The sequence below is a fragment of the Clarias gariepinus genome, chromosome 8, assembly GCF_024256425.1.
Source record: "Clarias gariepinus isolate MV-2021 ecotype Netherlands chromosome 8, CGAR_prim_01v2, whole genome shotgun sequence".
NCBI lineage: Eukaryota > Metazoa > Chordata > Actinopteri > Siluriformes > Clariidae > Clarias > Clarias gariepinus.
In genome coordinates this window covers 33,901,281-33,920,369 of record NC_071107.1, presented here as the reverse complement: position 1 = coordinate 33,920,369, position 19,089 = coordinate 33,901,281, and the positions used below count along the sequence as shown (strand labels likewise).

At 37.3% G+C, this 19,089-nt stretch overlaps 2 protein-coding genes across 3 annotated transcripts; both read right to left on the bottom strand.

Moving 5' to 3' along the window:
- Positions 1-213: 213 nt before the first annotated feature.
- On the bottom strand, positions 214-6,740 carry emx2 (empty spiracles homeobox 2). Of its 2 annotated transcripts, none has more exons than XM_053502518.1 (3): positions 5,500-6,740; positions 3,837-4,051; positions 214-1,342 (listed from the first exon to the last, which is right to left on the bottom strand). In XM_053502518.1, the coding sequence occupies exons 1-3, from the start codon at positions 5,945-5,947 to the stop codon at positions 1,175-1,177; spliced, it is 831 nt and encodes a 276-aa protein (XP_053358493.1). In that variant the 5' UTR covers positions 5,948-6,740; the 3' UTR covers positions 214-1,174. The 2 variants fall into 2 exon arrangements, with proteins under 2 accessions (XP_053358493.1, XP_053358494.1); XM_053502519.1 differs by having other exon boundaries at positions 3,837-4,021.
- Positions 6,741-11,993: 5,253 nt separating this feature from the next.
- Positions 11,994-17,962, bottom strand: LOC128529159 (interferon alpha-inducible protein 27-like protein 2A). The gene is made up of 6 exons (XM_053502520.1): positions 17,884-17,962; positions 17,617-17,746; positions 16,822-16,896; positions 16,673-16,702; positions 12,829-12,990; positions 11,994-12,733 (listed from the first exon to the last, which is right to left on the bottom strand). Exons 3-6 carry the CDS (start codon positions 16,829-16,831, stop codon positions 12,633-12,635), a joined length of 303 nt encoding a protein of 100 aa, XP_053358495.1. The 5' UTR covers positions 16,832-16,896; positions 17,617-17,746; positions 17,884-17,962; the 3' UTR covers positions 11,994-12,632.
- Positions 17,963-19,089: the final 1,127 nt, after the last annotated feature.

The window sequence follows — 19,089 nt, the reverse complement described above, 5'->3', positions numbered from 1 at the left end:
TAGTAAAAGTATTAAGTATTTATTTATTTATTTGTTTATTTATTTGTGTTAAGTATTTAGGCTAGTTATGATTTCTAATGTCTAGGAATGTTTTGAAATCGGGATCGTCCACACTTGTTTGAGTAAAAATATAAGCTTTAGCTTTACCGCTCACAAACTCGGCGAAGTTTTCTGCTGTTTTTTTTTTTATTATTTTGAGCAACATGATAAAACTTTATTGACAAAATATTGACAATTATATACTTCTTGGAAGTATATTTTTTGTGTTAAAATTGTAGCAAACTTAACACAATAACACAAATTATTTACATTCTGGTGAAAGTTTTTTTGAAACAAACATTTTAAGTATCTCTGTACATGGAATATATACGCTCAGTGCTTTTGAAGTTTTGCTGCTTGGCGGTCATCAGGTAGTTTTTTTTTTTCCTTTTGGTATATTGTGGGGAAATTGAGGGAGATACCCTCTCCTTAGCTAAGAAAGCTAAAAATTTTAATCCATGTCACCAAATTTGAAAAGAGTAGTTGTTCTATTATTCTTTTTACTTATTAAAAAAACAAAACACTTTACCGCAGCATTGCTACTTCATATCATTTTCACAACCACTTGGACACGATAATTATAAATTCAAAGACTGCACACTGTTCTTTTTTTAGGAAAAGAAACAAAACATAAAACACACATGACATTTCCCAGTTTGAAAAAGAGAATCCGAATAAAGTTACTTTGCAAAAAAAGGGTTAAATTAATGCGGCTACGCGCCCCGAAAAAAAATCGTTGCTCTTTATCATGCGATTCAAGTTTTGCCAAAAGCAGGTATTTTGGTACTTTTTAAGGAAAAATATTCTCAGAAGTGCAAATGTCCTATGCGCGTTAGGAGTTGTATTTTGACTGCGAGGTGGGGCGGGGGCGTGGCCGTCTACTACCTGTCAATCATGTTGCCTTGGCAACGTGGAAAACAGTATTGACAGTTTCCTCGTGATGACAGCGACAGGATTCTCTCACCCTCGAGCTGCCGAGATCCGAAAAAGAGAAATTTGGTTTTGCTCTCTTTCTGGTGTTTCACGCCGTCCTTTATCCGTGTCACACTTTTCACTCCAGGTCGTGTTTTCCAGGCTTCAAAAGCTCTTCGAGTTTTTTTTTTTAGCATTATTTGTTTATTTGGGTCGTTTCTTTTTAATCGTCCGACGTGACGTCTATTTCCTCGGGACTCGCCTGTTTTGTTGCGAGCCGCCACCGGTTCACGTGATGCGTGCCTTTCTTTTTCTGCTGCGAGTCCGAGCCTTCCTCCTCCAGTTTCTGACGTTTAAATTTCGTCCTTCTGTTCTGAAACCAAACTTTCACCTGTTGGGAAGCAGAAGAGGGTATAAATAACACAAAAACATGTATAGAATAAAATCATAAAACCTTCTCCTGTTTTTTTTTTTTTTTTTTTTTGCGTTGCCAAAACCAAGCTGGCCTCTCAGCTTTAGTATCAGTGACAGGTCTGGAAAAAGATGAATAGCCTTATACAAGGAATAAAGCTCTCTGTCACTCTATCCGAGAGTGCAGTCTAAATAGCGAGTCTTCATTTGATTCAGCGAGCTCTTTCCTGACGAGACACAACACCAGAGTCTAAATATATCCCAAAGTGTGCTTAAAACCGACAAAAAAGTTCCTTTTGCTGGATCTTTCGAGTTCTCCGTTTTAATTTTATTTCTAGAGCATTTGTACACAACATGGATTACATTTCAGAAATTAAAAATTATGGCTTTGTAAACCTGCACTTGGAAATAAAGGTAGCAAACTGTACTGTCGCTTAATTAGGAGGACAGATTTTAGACCTTTAGTGTATTATCTTCCTAAAGTCTTCCTTTAAAAATAATTCCATCTATATAATTGGACCCTAAGGACCTAAAAAGTACGCACTCTACTCCCTTAATGGTACCATCCCAATGACAAGTGCCTTTATTTCCGAATGCGCAAGTAGAACCATTTTGTAAATAAAATATTGGAAAACAGCTTATATACTGTATAGTGTCAGAATAAAAAAACGAGCACCATGAACAAAAGTGTAGTAAGTGTGTATAAATCATTCATAGATTACGCTATATAATATAGTCCAGCAGAACACAGTGTAATATGACACATATTTAAAATATTAATAACTTAAACAAATAAATTCTATCACTCCTATATGTAATATCTAACTATCAGTTACATTGTGGTGTCAACCGTATTTCTTTATCCATCGCAAAAACGAAACTCAAACATGGAAATGCAGGAGAAAAAGTCAATAATAATGGTTTAGCTCCAGCTCAGAAAAACTTTGCGGGACCCTTATCTTTTCTTATCTTTTTAAGTTTTACCTGGGCACGTGGATGTACCGTTAATTTTATTTTTAAAAGGCACACGAAATTTTTAAGTTAGCATTTCGATCTGTATTTTGAGGTAAACAATGAATATAAAGATGCGAAAGGTGAGTTCAGAGATAAGTAACCCATTTTTCAATAATTGTCCGGATGATAAAGTGAACGCCATTTTAAATAGAACGGTGTAAACATTAGTGTACATTATACGGTTCCACACCTAATGCAGTTATTTCTGCTCATTCAGACAGTACAAATGTACTTCAGAGAATAATTGCTGCAATGTAACAGTGCAAATAAAAATCTAAAAAAAATAAATCAAGCAGCACCTTTATTTTCACACATTCGTCCAGAGTGATTGTACCCCCTGAGGGATTTCTGCATTTGAGGGGCACAGGTTATTGAGCCAGCAACATTAAATGAGCAGAGAAAGAAGCGGAAACTTTTCTATTGCGATTGTTCTCTCGTTTGGCCCGTTAGCTTTAATTCGTCATCTTTTATCCTTCATATCAGCCGCAGAACGAGCTTGGCCAGCGAGGTGCATTTAATGCGCTTTTTCAGCACGCTAATTGAAGCGTTGAAGTGGCTCCTATAGTTCATTTCTCCCTCTTGGCCTCGTTTAGTAAAGGGGATCTGTGCTCACACTGGGCACAATACAGCCACCGAGCCATATAAACACAAATACGATTCTAAATATGGCGCCTCTCTGAAGTGTCCCCTTTAACCTGGTTAACCGGATAAGTGCCAGACATTTTCTAAAAGGAGTTAATATGAGGAGTTCAGTCGAGCTTACCTAATACAGTAAATCCTGATCCTAACCAAACTTTCATTTTCAGTTTGACTTTCACCCCATTTACGGGTCAACACGAATAGAACCGTAAGCCACTTCAACAATGACATAAGCAAATAAATAGCCTAATGTTTGAGGCGGTAATTGGGCTAATTGTAAACTTGTATTCCTAAATCAACACTTCATTTACAAATGAGTTAATATCTAAATACTAACTGTGCTTCACTAGACAGTGTTGTGTATTTTGTTTATATTGTTTTTTTTTTTTTTAGAAAATTAACTATAATTATATTGTTATAATTAAGAAGCAAGTGTCTCCGCCAAGTGTCATGAGAAATCTTAAACCTTCCTGGGTTAGGGTTCGTTTAAACTTTTTATTTTTCAAGTTCAGATTCTTACAGGTTAGAAAACCGCGCACGTAGGAATAAAGAAAACTGACATGTAATGATAATAATAATAATAGAATCGCTTCGTCTTGAAATTAGATCACGCTGTTTGTAAAAAAAATAAAAATAATAAAAATGCTGTGCAGTGAGTTATGATAGAAGGCGCATGTTCATACATTTCAGATTTAAACAAAAAAAAATTATGCAGTGCATGCTCGTGCACTTTTTTCATGCACATCTAACCAAGGCTTAGCTTCTAATCATTGTTATTTTGCATGAATTAAAATGCAAACTTGCGGTAGATGTGGACCTACCTGAGTTTCTGTGAGGCTGAGGCTGTGCGCTAGCTGCTTCCGCTCTGCTCCCACCACGTAGTGGTTTTTTTCAAACGCGTGCTCGAGCCGGAGCAACTGCGACGGAGAAAACGCCGTGCGGATCCGTTTGGGCTTCCTGGCGAGCGCGTTGTGCAAAAGGAAACTCTCCGGACTCGTTTCGTTTCCTGCAATGTTGCACGAAAAAATATCGTTTCCTGCACGTAAAAGACTGTTATGAGCCATAAGACATTTATAAGCTAGTCATCCCTATAATATCACCACACAGGCCTTTGTATTGACGCAGCAAAACACCCGAGCTGACGCTAAATTAATCAAATTTACAACAGGAAATGAGTAGCAACACGAGCACCGTGCAGTCGATGCAAATTTATTTCAAATATACACTTCACCTCCTTATCCCAGGCTTTGCACTTTGCTTAGTACAGAGTCTTAAACTTAAGCATACATTTAATCATAAAACTAGCACTAAAATAATAATTATAATGATTGTTTAGAATTTTAAATAATTACAAAAAGCGACATGTTTTTCGAGTTATGTTGGCTATTACGTTCTCGTGAAATTATTAATTAACCTGGCAATGCAGCAATTGCGACACATTTCTAATCAAAACATTTTAACCGCGTGAGACAAATGCATCGTTTCGATAAGAAAAAAACATGATAAAAAAAAACAATCGCCTAACTAAAACACTAAAGTGTAAAAAAAAAAAAAAAAAAAAAGTCAACCAAGTAACATATTGGCTAGTATCCTGCGCGCATGCATACACCTACATAACGTTTTTTGTTTTTTTGTTTTTTTTTATTCTACATTTAATAATAGCGTTGCATTATGCTTGTTTGCCCATTCAAGAACTGGATTGGATAATTACAGGCGCTGTTTATTTTCCGTTGTTTTGATGCCAATACTTTGACACTGTACAACTCCTGTTCCCATAGACATAATCTTTATGACGGCTTTGTTTGAAAGACAGGAGAGAACAGGATGGATGGCCTCACAGTTTTATTTCGGATGAAATAACACTTGTATTACATTTTGGGCCATAATTTTACATCTAATGAGGGGAAAAGCATTTCTATTTTACTTATCAGCTCCTGTTTTTTTTTTATTATTATTATTGTCTTGGTCTTCGTTCATATAGTAGGCCTGTTGTTATTGTACAGGCAACAGTTAAATGAAATAAAATAATCTAAGCAATAAATTTACCATTGTTTTTTTTTTTTACTATTATATACTTATATTTTATATACATATATTTTAATAGACCTGTAATTATAACGATTACAGGAGGAAATGCATCAAAATTCAGCTTAGAAACTATTTCTTTCGCTAGTCGAGTTTTAAACTGACAGTTCACTAAAACTGGACAACAAACAAAAAATGGATACATTTTACAAATTTTTAAAACCCGTCAAATATACAATATACAAAATGTAAAACGATACTTTTTGTTTTGGTCGTTTTCTTATTCGTTTAATCTTTTCATTTATATGCATTATGAATTGACAAAGTGTAAGACACATGCTAAAAAAATTCCATCTGCGATACGATGAATTTAAAAATGAAAAAATAAAGATAGAAAAAACAGGAACGAATGTCAAGATAGTAATAATAATAATAATAATAATAATAATTTAAACTTACCTTGAAATCTGTGCCCCAAGTATCTGTATCTATGTATTAACCACGGGTAAAATGTTGCGGGGTCCCTTTGCTGGCTGGCGAACAGGGCGTGCGGCCCGTGCGAGGAGGTAAGCGCGTGGTGAGCGGCGAGCGCATGCGGCGGCGGCGGGGGCGGCGGCGGATGATGCGCAGGAGCGGGGACGACCGGGTGCACGGGCACCGCCGAGCTGGGCGCGTGCGACATGGCCTCGGCGAATACGAGGTCCGCGCTGGAATAGACGCCCCTCGCGCCGGTGGTGAAGCCATTGAGAAACGGACTCACGTGGCTCGCACCGGCGGCGTAACTGAGCGCCGCCGCGGGTCGCGTGGGCTCCTCTGATCTGGATACCGGTAGAGCAGGAGGAGGATTATTATCCTTCGCTACTAAAGATTCTATGGTAAAACATCTCTTCGGTGTCGGCTGAAACATGGTGATTTAAAATACCGGGGAAAATATTTCCGCCACTCACAGTTACCGTGAAGTCTGTTGAAAAGAATACTCCAACCAAAAAAGTTGAGTTGAAAACAGTGTCGATTTGGGAGAGCGGAAAGATTTTTCAAAACTCTGTAGAAAATGCGCTCATGACGAGGGCGGACGCGCTGTGCTGCTCCGCGCGCTCCATGGACGCAGGTCCAGTCCGAGCTGTACCGGAGATTCTGTTCAGTCTAATTAGCACCCGAGCTCCTGTAAACAGCTTCCTCTTCTGCGGAGCCGCCGTGGTGATGATGATGATGATGGCTCAGTGATTGGTCCTCGCTGGTGTTTGCCTTAAAGGGTCCGAGGACGAAAGAAGTGTCTCTATAGCGCGTGGATACTCTCACCGAGCGGATACCGGGGAGAGGGAGAGCGAGAGAGAGGCGGATTCAAGAAGAGAAACGGAACGGATTTGCCCCCCCACCTCTTCACCCCTTACGCATCCCTCCACCGGAACCGAAGAAATGCACGCGCTGATCCCGTTGCAGAGACCCGAAGGTACCTGTGCGCCTTACTGTTAAATTGTCTGACAGGCCAAAGAATGTTTTTTCTGTGTTTTGCGTAATAGTTATGCTTCTGTTATACTTTAAAAAAAAATAACTGTTACTAAATTACACAACTTGATAAACGCTGCACAACAGAACAACACAAAACGCTAATTCGAGATATTCCTGAACTCATCAGATCAGCGAGTTTTGCACTCTGTGCGGCCTCTCCGGCGTTTGCTTTGCGACCCTCCGCCTTTTCATTTTTTCCCAATGTGATGAGTTAAGTTTAGACTCTCTCTCTCTCTCTTACACACACACGCTCTCTCTCTCTCTCTCTCTCTCTCTCTCTCTCTCTCTCTCTCTCTCTATTGGTCAGGAGGATGGGGGATGAGGCACATTTATTAGACACAGGCGAGATTTTCAGCTCCGTTTGTTAAAAGGTCCATTACGTTCTATAAACGCTTATTAACTGACCCATAAGCCTGAGTCACTTTATGAACAGTACGACTTATTAACTCTTACAGAATCTGCTGCATGTTTTATACAACAGATTATTATTATTATTATTATTATTATTAACCATTTGTGTATATATATTAGGCACAATCTCTGATTTGAGTAAATTCCCATCCTCGATGTATCCCTTGTGTGTGCCCAGTGCTACTGACTCAAAAGCAGGATAAGGCGATAATGAATAAAGGAACGTGCTGTATCCCTGTTGTTGTTTTACACATTTATAGTGACTGCATATTGAAAGCGGTTTAACCATTTTTTAAAAAGGCTCCACTATTTTCAGTCATTCTAGAATTTAAGCTTTAAAGTACCTTTTATTATAACCCGTATGTGTAATATAGAACTAAATAAACCGAATTAAGATACATTTGCTGTTTATACGCATAGTAACTTCCTTTTTAAGATGTTTTTTTTCCCTGCCTCTCACGCGGATTAGCTTTATCCAAGTAGATTATTATATTGTATATAAAAAATGTATATTCATTGCTTAAATATTCCACACTTCTCTTTACGTGTTTATTATTATTATTATTATTATTATTATTATTATTGCAGCGCTAGTAATAAGCCTTTAGTGTTATCACATGTTGATGTTTTATTTTCTCATGTCTTTTGGATTTTGGATAGGACAAAAAATACCATTACAATAGTATCAGTTTCTCTTGATATGGTTTATTCTGAATGCAAGCAAACATTTAAATAAAAAAAAAATTGGCTTTAATCTGTAATTTATTTTAGTCTATTTTTTAAGCAAAATTTTATGGAGTATTTATATTATAGGATATATTTTTGTTTGTTTGTTTAAGGGCATTGCTGCGTTCCCGTGCTTCTAACTTTTTCTCCCTAACAATATAAAAGGAGGCAGTTCATATAAGCATTTTCTCTACTTTTACTACAACTACTATTATTACTATTTATTATTATTATTATTGTTATTATTATTATTATTATTATTATTATTATTATTATTAATGCTACTACTGCTGATGCAGCGCTAGTAATATTGTAGTATTAGCAATTGATATATTTTGAACTACTAGGAATTATTTATTCTGCTCTGTGCTTTCCCCATTTACTTAACGTTGACGTTAAACTGCTAAAGACGATTCAATGTGATGTTGGTGTTAAGAGCGCGAAAAAAGACTAAGGGCGCCGCCTGTGGGTGTGTTTATGAATTGCATACCAAAAGGGGTAGAAAAAAATGAAGAAAAAATAAGCTATAGTAGGTATTTACGCCCCCCCCCCCCCAAAAAAAAAAAAAAAAAACAACTTTATTCTTCCAAAAGAGAAAAATCAAGGCACAACAGTTTCATACATATTTGTTTCATACATATTTGTATGAGACACCGTGCTTCAGAAAGGGGTGATCTCTGGATAGGTTTTTGTTTTGAGAATGGGTGATATTTCGAGAATGGGTGATATTTCAGCTGTGTTGTGAGGTAAGAATATTTTATTTCATATAAATAAATAAATATAGAATATAATAAATGTAGTTGTTACATCATTCTTCCCGAAAGTTTGTTCATCTGATGAACTCGTAGTGCAAAAGAATCCACCCACACTCCAAAACAAGGCAAATTCTGCTCATACTACCGCAACTTTCTTCACTGTTTTGAATAGAAACCACAGTTGTGATACCAAACTATTTCTTGTTCTAATAGACACATGTTAGTTAATGAGTGTTAAAAGTGGTCATAAAAATGTTTGATTGATAATAATGAACCTGCGCGGGTTAAAAGTGGGACAAAGAAACCCGAGACATTTTCCAAAGTGGATCACAGCAAAAAAAGAAAAAAAAAACTATACAGTTTTAAATACGGAAATCGATACGAAAGCAGCCTAGTGATATATAATATATAGATAGTATATATAGAGATACAGTTTATATTATACTCTATATATAATATATATATAGTATATATAGATACAGTTTAATATTACGAGTTGGTTGTCACGTAATTTGGTTGACATTTTTTTTTTTTTTTTTGCACACTCTTTGGGATGATTTGCATTTTTTCATACATTAATCAACAAAAGCGCAAAAAAGTGGACTGGGTTTCACCAAAACGCATTAGAACTACAAGATCAACAACAGATCATTAGTCTAACAATTATTGTGAGGCTTGTCAAATGACTTGCACTTATATGTAATATACAAATGGACACCTTAAACTGTTGATAAAACCTTAGCTTATAAACGAAAAGGTCTAGGTTACGTGTCTTCTCTCCTGCTGCAAGGGAATGTGTTCTGTAACTTCTTATTTTAAAGAAATTTAGTCCACTGTGTCTAAATATTTTCCCTGTCTGGTCATGCTTGTTAGATGGAAATGTTTATCTTTTGTCTGTCTGTCTGTCTATATAAGGTGTTTGCGCGGGTTATAGTGCATGCGGATGCGTGTTTCTCTGCGTATATCACTGAATGTGTAATATGTTTATTTCCGCAGATGACTTTTGTTGTTAAATGCTATGTAGAAAATTGTTAATGTTTAATAATACATGTTTGTTTGTGCTTGTGTTTGCTAATGTATAGCATGTTTACCAATAAGTCTATGAGCTGCTTTATTTGAGATACACGATCGCTACAGACCAAGAAGCACATCCCCTGCTGGGGTCTTTTCCCTTCTCTAATAGGCTTCCAAGTCTGACTTTCTCAATAGTTTATCGTTTTTCACTTTTATGTTCCATTAATAACAATGTCAAAATGTAGCCACTACACTGTAGTCATTATCAATAATATTTAGGGACTTCTCAATTAATGGACATTTATCACGGACAAAAGAGAATTGTAAAAAGCGAAAATAGATTTGGGTGGAAATGCAACGAATCGTAGGTGCTGCTAGAGTGGTTTAACGAATCAACGCAAATAAAGTAACATCCGGTAATACGATATGACTGCTAACTATTTAGTTTGCTCGGAGTGTGTGTGTGTGTGTGTGTGTAAGAGAGAGAGAGAGAGAGAGAGAATGGAAAACTAGTCGTCCAAGAAACTTTTTCTTCACTTGATTCTTGATGCAACTTTTGTCGCTATTAATATAAAATGTTGAGGTCGAAATTTTACTGTATTATCCAAAAAAAAAAAATTTTACACATATTTTTGTTACATATTTTTAGCCCACAGCGTAAGAATGTAAGAAAATTAGGCACCATTGCGTTTGCAGCTTTCCTATTAACTAGTAAACCAAACGCTTGAATATAAATGTACTGGAATTTAGTCGAATTGTAAGAATTTCTTTTTGCCTCCGATGGGCATCTGTCTGGGGAGGGGAAAAAATCTTTCCATGATGCTTTTTTTTTTTTTACTTAATAAATTGTTAATCCTGTTAATCCAACCCAGTGGACCGCACCGTTGCCACGAACTAATACAATACTACAAAGGGTTTAAGTAGTTTATTTAACAACTTTGTTAAGTAGCTTAATCTAGACTTATGCTTTTATCTTTGGACAAGTGGCAATGCTTTAACACTCAACAAATTAACATTTTCGGTTTTTTTTTTTTTGGCCTACTAGTTTTATTATTAGCGTCTAATTATATATAAAATATATATATAGTAAGCTTTGCATTAATATACGGATCTTTAGCACGTGCGAATTTCTTTAAAAGCAAAAAGTCTCTATTGTTTAGTGTATAAGGTGGAGAATCCTGCTGATTACTGCTTTCATGGCGGGGTTTAAACAGCGGTAGGTCCCAGTCTATGAATGTAATGGCCACTCGTTAGGTCACAGGCAAGTCTGTGCACTAAAACCCATGATCCAGAGTGAAGGACTTCTGAGCAAACACAGCGCTTTAATCCAGTTTGGGAAGTTCATCACCTCTTCCGTGGGAATTCAGGCCTTCAATTGTCACCAGCTAGAGCTTGAAACGTGGCGAACAGAAAAAAATGCGTCACGCTTTGTACGTTTAAATGTTTCATTTTGCGGGTTTTTTTCCCCTACCTTATTTGAAAAGGGAAGAATTTAAGGGAGGATTAAATATGTGGGTGGTCCTATAGAGAGCTACTGCAGAAGACATAGGCCATACAGCTATAGGGGTGTGTATTCCATCACTGGACTGCTATTTTTAATGTCATTTAAAATTCTGTTGAATGTTGGTAATTTTGAGCCATAAAAACACACATCATTGTCCTAAAGGGTGTGAAACTTTCACCCACCAGTTTATGGTCTTCTGGGCATTGTAACATTACTCTTCCTGAGTTTATTAATGCACTCTTTTGTTTTAAAAATGCACCAAATATTTGCTCTAACCATGCGTGATGTTTTGATCTCTTTGATAGGTTTTAGATTTTTCAGCCCAAAGATTCTTGCTGCTGCTTCTCAAAATTGATGCGACTTGATGCGAGCCTATATTCAATTTTGGTCCTTAAAAAATGAAGGATTGTATAATCTTAATTTAGTTTCAGCTGTAATATACTGTGGTAAACAGCAAAAATAGGAATATTCTTTCCAAAGGATATCAAAAGAATTAGGGGCCTGTATGTGTATCTGACATGCTTAATGATTGTGCTCATTTGTTTGCCATATTTTAATTAATCTGTTGCAAATCTAGCATGTTCATGTGATATCATTTTGACACATTTACATTAGTGTTAGACACAATATTAAACAAAAATGCCAAGCCTGGTAAATGCTTAGATGCGGTCAGTCACAATATTTTGACCTAACATTGGGTGGATCCACTCCTGTGCTGCCATTTTTAATGTACCATTGATATTGCATTTACAATTATGTTTGGAAGGGGAAATTTAACTTACTATTAATCATAATTACTGATCATTGATCAAATATTGTGTGTGTATATATATAGCCGTTAAAATGATTCATGTCAGCTGGTTTCCCTGGACCTATTTAGGTCTAAAAAGATTTGCAATATTTAATGTCACCTAAATAACATGAAAAGAATAACACCAAGTCTCCCCCCGCCCCCTTTCCATTTAGTGGTATTGAATGTAATTTTGAACTTATCCAATGCATAGATTAGAAGAAATCATTACATAAAAAAGACATTATTCAAAGTCAGTTTTACTCGTGTACAGCTTTTAACAAAGCAAAGCAGCTTTACACAATCAAAAGAAAATTAGTGAAATTAATATGAAAAGTTTGAGAAAATATGTATGAATCACAATGATCAGATTGTCCCTGATGAGCAAGCCGATTGTGACGGTGACAACTGAGGGCAATGGTGTTTGGATTTACACCGCCCCTCTTATTGATCACTACTAAAATAGACATTTAATGTCCTTTTTCTGTTTTTGTGCCTGGCTTTATTTGGATTGTTTATGAATTAAAAATTCATTGCTGCTACTTGTGTAAGCATGTTTTAAGATAAACACATTTAATCACAATGAAAGACAAAATTCTCCCACACTAGATTAAAGCAAAATGCAACTGTTTTCAACCAAAGACAGGTTTTTACATTCTTAAATACTTAAATCATGTTCACAGAATTTTTATTTTTTAAATAAATGCCAAATTGCACTGCAATCATGAAATCAGTTTTAAATCAAAGCCAGTTTAAGGGTGTATTTGTTTAACCACAAGAATGTAATAAAAAGATCAACACTGATCAGATGTCTGATATTTTTTTATGCTTCAAGCAAGCACACAATGTCTTTCCATGTTTTTCCTGTTTTGAAAACAAGGTTTCAGCGCCTGAGAGTCCTGACCAGCCATTCGGTTGCTCCACCAACTGCGGCTCCCGCAGATGCCACAGCAACTGTGGCAGCTTTAGTGAGGCCGGCTGCACCTAAACAACATAATTATGCATAACAACATAAATAATTTAGAGAAAAAAACAATAAATACATTGTTGTGTGCATTTCAGAGTTTGTCTGTGGTTACCAAGAGACTGCAAGGTGGCGACAAGGCCTCCTGCTGCCACACCCCCACCGTTAGCGACAGCTGCTGATGACATCATTGATGATGCAACAGATCCTGCAGCAATGCCACCAGAGGTGAAACCAGCAGCCGAAATCAGAAAAGGAGCTAACACCAAGGAGCCAGCTTAAAACAGACATGGGGAAGAGTAAACAGATACATCACAGAGAGTCACTAGTAACAGGGAGCAAGCTTAAAGCAACCTGGATATTGACTTGCAGCACTTTTTATGCATGCTTATCCTAATTTTTTAATAGACCAAAAGTTATTGGACAAACTGGCACAAGAACAAATTCTAACCCTTTGTTGTACTCTGGTGATAATTGATGGCTTCTATTGATTGTTTTTGATTTTTACACAAATACACATACGTCCTGGAGAGTGTTCGTTATCTGGCCAACTGTAATGCTGTTTTATGAGGAACAAACTCTCTTATCAGGACATAAGAAATTGGATGCTAATTAACTTCCTTCTGCTTAATCCAGATAAGACAGAAGTTCTAGTCATAGGACCGCATACAGCTAGAAGTAAGATTCTAGATCACTCTGTAACTTTAGATGGCCTTTCTGTTCCATCAAGTGCAACAGTAAAAGACCTTGGTGTGATTATAGATTCCAGCCTTTCATTTGAAGCACATGTAGACAATATTACCAGGATAGCATTCTTTCACTTCAGAAATATTGCCAAGATAAGAAATATATTGTTGCTAAACAATGCAAAAAAAAAAACTGTTCATGCTTTTATCACTTCTAGGTTGGACTATTGTAATGGCCTACTGTCTGGTTGTTCAACTAGATGCATAAACAAGCTTCAGCTAGTCCAGAATGCAGCAGCGTGAGTCCTCACTAGAACCAGAAGATATGAGCACATCACCTCTATCTTATCTTCACTTTATTGGCTCCCTGTGAAATTTCGCATTGATTTTAAAATACTACTTTTGGCATATAAAGCATTAAATGGTCTCGCACCGCAGTATCTGAGTGAGCTGAAAGTGTCTTACGATCAGCCACGCCTACTTCGATCAAAGGATGCAGGCTGCTTGTCAGTACCGCGTATTATCAAAACTACAGCTGGAGGCAGAGCTTTTTCTTACAAAGCCCAGAAATTATAGAATAGTCTTCCAATTAGTGTTCGAGAATCAGACACAGTCTCAGTGTTTAAGTCCAGGCTAAAAACCTATTTATTTAATCAAGAATTTTTATAAATAGATTTGCCTTGGGTAAAGGGGCAGATCTGGGGGACTCATGGTCGTAGAGTATTATGGTGAACTGGTATGTTTAAATGCTGTCCTCCCTAACGCTCTCCCTTTTAGTTATGCTGTCATTGTTAGTCCTGCCGGAGTCTCTGCTTGCACTATACAGTAAATATACATTCACATTATACATTATATGACTGTGACCAGACCTAACTGTTATCTCTTCTCTTCTGCTCTCTCTCCTGCTCTTTCTCTTCCCTCTCTCTGTCGAGCTACACATGTCGTTCCTGAGCTGCCAGTGTTCCTGACTCCCTCTGCCCTCCGGACCGATCAGACCCATCCTGGTGCCCCACTTCTGGTTGGAGATCTCGTCACATGGATGTATGTCTCTTTGGGATGCGTCTTGTGTCTGGGGATGATTTTTTCTACCTAGAAGGCGGTTCTGGCCTCGACTGGTGTTGGCAGCTGTTTCTCTGAGGACTTGACTGGTCGATAGTTCAGGACTGGAACTTCATACAAGTCTACCTGAGTCTCCAATAACTACCTGGACTCCATATTAACATCAATTAACATCAACTTAAATAATTATTTTGATTGTGTAAAGCTGCTTTGGGACAATGGCAATTGTTAAAAGTGCTACACAAATAAAATTTAATTGAATTTATTTGAATTATCCTCCAGTTTATGGTCCTCTAGGCATTGTGACATTCTTGTTCCTCAGCTTTCCAGTGCACTCTTTTATTTTAATAATGCACCAAATATTTGATTTAACTAGACCTGATGTTTTTATCTTTTTGATCGGTTTTAGAAATTTCAACAACAACGATTTTTGCTGCTAATTCTCAAAAAGGAAGTCCAGGCAAGAGTCCAAATGCCACATTTTAAATGTAGACTTGATGCAGCCCAATATTCAATTACTTTTGGTCCTTTAAAAAAAATGAAGGATTGTATATAAATAGTGTGGTATTTCTTACATACAGTAGTTGACCTAATTTGAATGCAGATACCTGCAAACCAAATCATTTATTTTCAGTTGCAGTATACTGTGACAATCAGCAAAACTAGCACTAACCTTAAATATCCAAAGAATTAGGAGCCTTACTGTGTATTTAATCTGCTTAATATTTATTGTGCTAATTTGTTTGCTATATTTTAATTAATCTTGTGCAAAGCTAGGAGGTCCATGTGACATTATGCTTATTCACACATTTATACAAGTGTTTGACACAATCGCAAACAAAACTGCTAAGTCAAGTAAATGGAGCTTGGATGCGATATTATGACCGTCCACCCAATAGTGGGTAGTTCCACCCATTTTGCATTGGAAACAGCCCTGGCACACTGAGGCATGGACTCCACCTCTGAAGGTGTGCTGTGGTATCTGGCACCAGCCCATCAGTAGCAGATTGTTTAAGTCCGGTAAGATGTGAGGTGGGGTCTCCATGAATTAGAACTGTTTTTCTAGCACAACCCACATTTTTAATAAAGAACATTTTTATCTTTTCGATATACGATACGACTTAGTCGCTGTGAAACTCAATTCAGTAAATTTGCTACATTTCTAATACTATTTTCTACATGCCACTGGTGGTGCCCTGGTTATTTGAAGCTCAATTTTGAAGCCAAAACGGGTTGCTGTAGTGACTCCAGCCCACAACCTTACATGCTGTGTAGCATCACTCTCCATTCCTGACACGTCACACAAAAGTGACAGAAGAAAACAATGAACAAAAATTGGCCCTGCTATGAAAAAGCCAAGTATAAAATCCTTTGCTTATTGTAACATCTTGTCTGTAGATGAGACCACATACTCTATAGGTTCGAGTCTCACTCACCAACAAGCAGGGAAACAAAGTTGAAAGTTATGAGAACTTTATTACAGGTACGTTTAATTAGAGCAATATAATTTGAATATGATTACACAGTACACAGGGTGCACTCCTTGATAACTTTTTGTTAACATGAACCAAAAAAAAACAAACCTTGAGTAAATTATAAAACGTATATATAAATCACAGCCTACTTGAGAACAACTTCTAAATTCCATTCCCACCAAATTATTCTCTTTGTGCATTAAAAAAAAGAAAGAAAATGAATCACGCGCGCGCGCGCTGCCGACTCGTGACTCTAGAAGTTGCCCTGAGCTGAGCTGACTTGGCCCCTCCTGATATGGTGGCAGATCTGATGCAGGAGTGTTGGCACCATATCAAGAGGGGCAAAGTCAGGGGGCAAAGGAGCCTGATTTAGTGTGTGTGTGTGTGTGTGTGTGTGTGTGTGATAGAGAGAGTTGGGAATTTAGCCAATGACAGAGCAGATTAGCAGTGACGTTGTCCGCTTGCTGCTGTACAAAGAGTCAATAATGAACCATAATTAAAAAAATGTATAGACAGTGAACAGTACGTAAATGTAGCGTGTAGCATTCATAGCTGGCCGTCATATTCATTGTGCATTTTTCTTATATATATATATATATATCAAATTTACACAACACATCAGATACCAGAAAGCTTTTAAAGCTTCTAAACGCACAACAATGTGACCAATCGGCACCAAACAATGAGCTTCCTGTCTTTGTCTAGAAGAGCAGACAGACCAGGGAGAGCGATGGCTTACCTGCTCCGGCTACAGCTGCTATTATTCCCGCTGTGCGACAGACAAGAGAAGAAACACATCAATACCATGTGAGCGTATAAGATCATTCATCATTGATCCTTAAAAATCCCTTTGATCAGATCTGAGAGGTTCAGAGGAGACATACTTACGAGAAACCATGATGTCAACACTGCGGTTCGGTGCTGGATGATGAAGCAAATAACAGGGAGGGTTGAGGGGTGGAGCTGGTGCACAGAAACGAAACCTACTGTCCACCCAAATCGTCTGAGGACGTTTCTTTTTCTTTTTTTTTTGCTGAGTAGCTATATATGTCTTAACAAGTTCCTGATCAAGTACACCCTGCTGTCAGTCCCTGTGTGTCATTTGTTTATTCGTTGTTCCCACCCTTAAGACAGGTACAACCTGTTTCATTAATTCCACTAGCGCACCAGTCTCCATCCTGAACAGCATAATTCCAATAATCTAAACAGATATTACCGCAATTTATTACCAGACATCACGTGTGTGAGATCAACTCAAAGCAAGGGTGCACGTGAAACATGACGTCACACAGACCCTAACTGCTCCCCCGACAGATTCGAACTGCAGGCGCTGCCCTTTGAAGTCACCGACACTACCACTTTGCTACACTGTAACTGGAGTTTGTTGTGTATTTCCTTTTAAATCTCTCATCAGAGAGTGGTGACGCAATGTAAAAGAAGTACTGACTTAAAGAAAAAAAAAAAGAGTTAATTTCATGAAGTGACTTGTGGCTCAGCTTGTAAAGAGTGTGTGTAAAAAGGCATCTCACAGCTTCATCACTTAGGTTCAATACCCTGGACTTGGTTTAAGCAGTTTTTAGTTCTGCCTAAACCCTTAAAATTAGCTTGTATATTATCAAGTACAAAGACAGCACTGCTGTTTGAAGGCACCGGTGGCTCAGTGGTCTGAGGGTGAGGTCTGACCTGTCACTGTGAGACACACAGGATCGAGACTGCCTGAAGGTGAGCTGAAGGTGCTGGGACCAGGTGGGCCACTAAATCCAGCAGAAAGAAGGAAAGAGAAAGAAGAGCTGGTCTGTCCCACCTGGGGCTCCTGGAGAGGTGAAAGGAGGGGTTATGCTGCTCTGGACAATGAGCCAGTAATAATTGGTGTGATTTTTTTATATATACATACACACTCACTTATGTTTATACATATTTTTTTTTCATGGAGACTAAGAACAGCCCTACCTGGGAATCAAACCCCTGAACCTCAGCAAAAATCTGCAGTCTCACCAAACACTTAAGCCACAGGTGCTGACAGAAAACAGCCTGGACCTTTCAAGTACACCAGGGCATCACTGTTTGAATAGCACTGACTTCATCCAGTTTCTGTTAAACCGCTTTGCATGTACGTATAGGTAACACATTTTCTCTATAACCATCTTAACCACCCAGGATTTACACATTATGAATAATCACATTAATTGTTGCTCTGATAATGCTTTAGCACAAACAGGCGTTCTACATGTACAACGGTGGATAAAGTTTTTTTTTTTTTTCATGATTCTGATTTTTCTTTAAACAATATTTACACACCACTAAACTATTGGAATTGTGACTATTACGGTTTAGGCATAAATATATGTTGAGGAGCTGAAGAAGTAATTACAAAATCTATTTAACGTCCATAACATTTGGCAAACTACCTTCCAAAGTAATGTTTGATGGTTTAGCTTTATATTATACAAGTGTTAAAACAGCAAACAAGAAATATATTTTTCCAAGGTTTCAATCTTCTTTCCTGTGGTGACTCAACCATCACAAAGCATGGAGAAGGTGGTCTCCTGCTAGGCTTTGCAATGGCAACTATACTGTGCAATTATTCGTGTTGTAAAAATTGTTCTACAGTGATCATACAATTCATTTCATTCATTAGTGATGCCTCAGTATTATTTAATCAAATTCAAGTAAAAGTATTTATTTTTATAACATTCATCAATACTGAAATCAGTAACCTATTTGTATTCAGCACCGAACATTTTATTTATCTTCAGCAAAAACCTGTAAATACTTACTTCTGTCTTAATGGTCAGGTGGACTACCCACACCCCTTGTTTACTAATTTTTTTAAAGCATAATGTTTTATGAGGACTCGTATTACAATAACATTTTTTCTTTCGATATTTTCAGGATTAGTGGATCGATATCTAAAACCAGCATAAACGGACGCCTTCTCAAAATGCTTTCCCAGCATCCACACTGAACCATGACCCCCCAAAAATTCGAAACTTAATTAACAGAACATCGTTGCTATAAAGGAAGTGACAGCCAGTCTTGTGAACAAGACATTAAACAGAACTATAAATACTTCTTGCTCAGGAATAAATTCAAGTAGTAATCACTAGCACATTGTCTGCGTACAAGAGAAACAACAAAGCACCTGAATGCACCCTC